Here is a 5,538-nt window from a genome sequence, read left to right on the forward strand (position 1 = left end):
AACTAGAAAATGGGAAATTTTATTATCTGAGAATTATTTTGTGCATTAAATTGAATAAACATGGTCTGGATAGCCCACAGACATACCATAAACATTTCTAGGACCCATAATTTGTCTCCTTTAATATGTTTACTATGGTTCATTATAAAATATAGATTTATGAGATTAGCAAATTACTGCATTAGATTGTTATTTACATTATACACAAAGCTCCAAGTTTTTAGAATTAAGGTTGTAAAAAAGGTTGTTAAAAACTTCACGGAAAAAAATCTCAAGTGTTTATACCGTAGTAAAGTGTCTTACATTGTGTACTAAATATTTAGACCCTAAGATTGTACTGTGTGCAGATTGTCAGGGTCTTACATGAAGGCATGACAGAGACCTCAGCTGTCACAATACTACGGACCCCCAGGTTGGACAGAGCTCCTCTCACAAGGCCACAGCTGAAAGCCAAATACTGTGGAGAGACACAACACAAGACTGTGTTCTAGTCACAATGTTTTCACAAATGCAAAGATTCAGTTAATAAAAACAATCCTCTGCTCCTTTTCAAGGATTAGGTCAGAATCAGAATCCTTTAATGATCTCCGGGAGAAATAGCAATTATTACAGCTGCAACCATTCAAGTAAGCATTAGAAATAAAGTATAAAGGAAGGAATATTAAAGCACACAAGGAAGAAATAAGTATAAAAACTCTGGAGAACCAAATGAACACACAGAACAATGAGCATTTTTTAATAGGGGTCACCAATACAGTGCCGCAGGACACATTCTAAAAATAGCACTGATCGACTGATCATAGAAGCAGTGCTCTAAATGCAAAAAATAAAAAATAAAATTTAAAAAGGAACCAAAAGTCACCCATGTGCTCTTTTGAGCTATTATTAACAAAACACTTTCCAAACAGCTGCTGTTAAAGCCACATCTCCCGTTAAACCCGTCAACTCAACAAACTCAAGAAATTCTCTCCTGTGTCTCTCTGCGAGTCCCTCTCTGTCCTGTAGACTGCAGCTACACACAGACACACACTGAACTCCACCCCCAGCCCCCACCCTTTGGAAAATTAACATTTACACCACAGATATTCAGCTTGTTTACCTCTGAGTAGAGAGGAAACAAGCATTAAAACGTAGAACAAATTTTCACGATGGGGAGAAATTTTATTCTGTACTTGTTTTTTTATATTATCCATCCATCCATCCATTTTCTGTACACGCTTATTCCTTTTCAGGGTTGCGTGGGTCACTGGTGCCCATTTCCAGCAGTCACAGTAGCTGATATTTTGTATCTACAAGAGTTGGTAGGAATGTACAGAAAAGCATTGCATTCACCTAGTACAAAAATATTTGACTCCTGATCTCACAATTACGAGATCAGGATGTCATAATTATGAGATAAGATGACATAATTATAAGATATTATCTCACAATTACAAGAAAAGATCTCATAATTACGAGGTCCTGATCTCCTGTGGATTTTGAGCAGGTAACGGTCCTGGACGTGTGTAATGTCGAACACACGAGTGCCCAGAACGAGCTGTGTAATGCTAATTCACCAGAGTTTAATAAAGTTGTGACCCAGGGTTGAAAGTGGAGGAAGTGTGTGCTCTTTGTGTACATACAGGARGTAATTTAAGCATTTCAGAGGCATTAACTARACTATAGCCYTGGCATCCTGTACTGCAGGAAGAGAGCGACTTCCAGTATGTCAGACTGGGCTTTTCACTTGAACAACAAGGAAGATACCTGCGTAATGTCGACATACTATCATCCATACAGCATCATACCAGCTCTGTGATGTTTTGTTCAGACTGTATTGAATCTGACTTTTATTTTGAAATATCCATTTGCTGAAACTGGAAGCACCACTACCAGCTAAATGACGGTGTTATGTTTGAGCTGAAGCTGAATTGAACAGAACATTTTAACCGATGTGCAGTTGGACTGATCAATAAACCCACATTAATAGATACAACACCATCCACATTAAGTAAACTCAATATTTCCCTAGAGGAAATAAAAGCATATAAAATGTGATGGTGCCGTCATTGTTTCCTTTCCTGTAATGTAAATCAGCTGACTCTTTTTAACTTATCTCGTAATTATGAGATCAGGATCTCATAATTATGAGATACGATCTCGTAATTATGAGATCAGCAGTCCTTTTTTTTTGGTGAATGCAATGCTCTTCCATAGGAATGAGCACAGAGGGAATGAGTTTATTGTTTTACTGAAAGTTTCTTTTAAAAAATGGTAAAGAAGTTACCATTTTCTTAAAGAAATAGGCTACACCTGTTTTTTTTGGTTTTGTTTTTTAAACTGGTGTATTTTAAATAAATGTTACAAATGTTTTCATTCCTAAAAGCTGTCAAATATTATTATTTCATTTTTTTATATTTACAAACTACACAAAATTATAAATGTTATTAATTGAGATTAAATTAAAATGTTTTATGTTTAAATATGTTTTCTACTATAAAATAAGGATCTATCCATTATGTCCTTCTTGGTCCTAATCTGGGTCTCAGGTTTCAGACCATCACAGAGACACAAAAACACAAACAACTATTCACACTCCAGTCACACTGAAGAGATCCAAAATGGTTTCAAACTGGGAACTCTGGAATCAGATCCCCCTGCTGCTGCACAAAGTTTAAATTACTTATTATGATAAATTATTAGTATTAATATCTAGCACAGTAAATTATGATTATCATGAGGAGTCTTTAACATTAAGATGCAATCAGGGAGTCAAATATTTACATGTATTAATTTATTATTATTATAATTAAAGGTGAGTGGTGTAAATTTATGTAGCCCTTCATGTTACTCGGTACTCCCAAAGTATCCCTCGGTCTCAAAAAGGTTGGTGACCCCTGCTTTAGCGGCTATACAGTGTAAATAGAAATAACAACAGTGAGAAAAGGTGATGAATATTGATATTGCACATGTTAGATTAAGGTGTCGTAGCTAAATAAAGAGCACAGATGTATTAWAGTGACAGATGACTTATGGTTTCACATGTTTCGGGCGGAGTTATAGAGTTTGAATGCCACTGGTAGGAACGACCTCCWGTGGCYCTCAGTGGTGCATTTAGGTGCAATGAGTCTGGCACTGAATGTGCTTCTGTGATCAGCTTGTTGAGTCTGTTGGCGTCTGCCCCCCTCAGTCTGCTGCCTCAGCATAGAGGATGGCACTCTCCACCACAGACTCATAGAAGATCCTCAGCATCGTCTGGGAGATGTTAAAGGACCTCAGAGGTCTCAGAAAGTAGAGACGACTTTGGCCCTTTCTGTAGACGGCGTCTTTGTTTTTGACCCAGTTCAGTTTTTGTCAATATGTACCCCCAAATACAGTTTTTATAGTCTTCCACTATGTCCACGCGGACCCCTCCAATGGACACAGAGGTCACTGGTGCAGTGTTCCTCCTCAGGTCCACCACCAGCTCTTTGTTACATTGAGCTGTAGGTGGTTCTGCTGGCACCATGAGACAAAGTCCTTAACCATCGCTCTGTGCTCTTCCTCATCACCCCTGCTGATACAAACAACTACTGCTGAGTCATCAGAAAACTGCTGAAGATGGCAGGTCGCTGTGCTGTAGTTGAAGTCTGTGGTGTAAAGTGTGAAGAGGAATAGAGAAAGAAAAGTTCCTTGTGGAGCTCCGATGTTGCTGACCAGTCTGTCAGACACACAATTCTGTAGTCGTACATACTGTGGTCTGACAGTCAGGTAGTCCATGATCCAGGACACAAGAGGGGCATCCACTTGCATCCCCCTCAGCTTGTCCCCCAGGAGAGCAGGCCGGATTGTGCTGAAGGRGCTGGAGAAGTCGAAGAACATGTCTCTCACAGTACTGGCTGGCTGGTCCAGGTGGGAATAGACTCGGATCAGCAGAAAGATGATGGCGTCCTCTGTTCCGGGGCTGAGAGCCAAACTGAAGGGGATCCAGGTGTGGCTGAAAGTGGGGCGTAGTTGTTCCAGAACGAGCTTCTCGAGGTGAACAAAATTCAGAGAGACTGCAGATGTTCAGGAGCTGCTGGACCCTCCAGATAGATCAACAGAACCTTTCCACCCAGAGCAAACTGAAGACAATGTTTCAGGGGTGAAAACCACATTATCCTAAACAGACCAATCAGTAACTTTACTACCTGAGAAAATCAGCTAAATAAATAAAAAAAAAKCCTGAGAAACACCACAGAACAAAACAAAGGACCATGGTCTGGATCAGAATGCCACTTAAAGGGCCTGTGACATCAAGTTTTTATAATAAATATTCATATAATTTTGGAAAGATAACACTGATAACATATTGTAAAAAAGATTTCATGTCACTGAGATGAACAGTTGTTGAGATATTCACATGTGAAGAAACAGGAAGTGATGTCAAAGGGGAATGTCTGAATGTAAACAAAACATTGCTAAAATGGCTAACACAGACTGTAGAGAAAAATCTGACGTTTCTTCAGATTATTTTAATCACTATCATAGAGAGATGAGAAAGAGTCATAGTTCAAATAATATTGTTGCAATAAACAAAAACCAGGGAGTTTTCTTTCTCAAAGAGTTCCACATCGATGTCACTTCCTGTTTCATTTTAGCTGAGCCAAATTCAAAAGAAAATATACCAATTATGTGACTTAATTGGGTCAAATCATGTGTATTATGCCAAGTTTCTTAAATATAAATATATTTTCTTTGCCTTGTTGTATTTCATGGATATGCATGGCACAGGCACTTTAAGTCTTATCCAATCCCAGTAGGTTATTCAGTTAAATTAATTTTAGTTATGTATATACTGTAATTAAGTCATAAATTTAAAGGAATCTCAGAAAACTTTACAAAAACATTCACAGACGTCATAAGATGCAAATTAGCAACTGTTCTCTATCTACAGAGTCCAGCAGATTGTGTTGAATCTTCATGTTGTTGAGCAGCACATCAGTGACAGAAAGGAACAACCAGGATCAGGACATCAATCTGCCTCCAATGTATGGGCTTTAAGAGGAACTATTGGATTTTAAATAAAAAAGAATAAGAATACAAACAGTAATTCTATTAAAATGGCAAATGGACTGTGTTTATATTTCTATCCAACCAGGCTTCACTTTACAGCAGGTTTCATTTCCCCGTGCACACACATTTATACAGCACTCTACTACATCTCTGGTGTATTCAGACCAGATAGTTTGAATCTTTATGAGTTGGAAACAACAAGCTTTAAACACCTGAAACTGAGACATTTCTGACATTTTTCTTCATAAATTGTTTCAGGCACAGTCCAGCTGAACGAGGATCATCAATGGCCCCATTTTCATGTCTCTTACTGGGCCAGTCTAGGGCTACGTTCATACTGCAGGTCTTAATGCTCAGTTCRGATTTTTTGAAAAAATCCGATCTTTTTGTGTGAACGTTCACATTACATTGAATGTGACCTGCACCAGACCCCTGTGTGAACGCTACACAGCACTGATGTGACACGCATGCGCAGTAAAAGACGTGACGTCTCATCAGCCGGCTTGTTTGTTTACAGAGCTAGCA

General features: G+C 38.5%; 1 protein-coding gene across 1 annotated transcript in view; it reads right to left on the minus strand.

The window, feature by feature from the left end:
* trappc6b (trafficking protein particle complex subunit 6B) overlaps positions 1 to 5,538 on the minus strand; it is a 27,292-nt gene that overhangs the window by 4,589 nt on the left and 17,165 nt on the right. The window contains exon 5 of the mRNA XM_014028581.1: positions 364 to 457. Within this exon, the coding sequence (XP_013884035.1) occupies positions 364 to 457 (94 nt within the window). The remainder of the gene's footprint in view (positions 1 to 363; positions 458 to 5,538) is intronic.

This window comes from Austrofundulus limnaeus, unplaced genomic scaffold (genome assembly GCF_001266775.1).
Source record: "Austrofundulus limnaeus strain Quisiro unplaced genomic scaffold, Austrofundulus_limnaeus-1.0 Scaffold785, whole genome shotgun sequence".
NCBI classification, from domain to species: domain Eukaryota; kingdom Metazoa; phylum Chordata; class Actinopteri; order Cyprinodontiformes; family Rivulidae; genus Austrofundulus; species Austrofundulus limnaeus.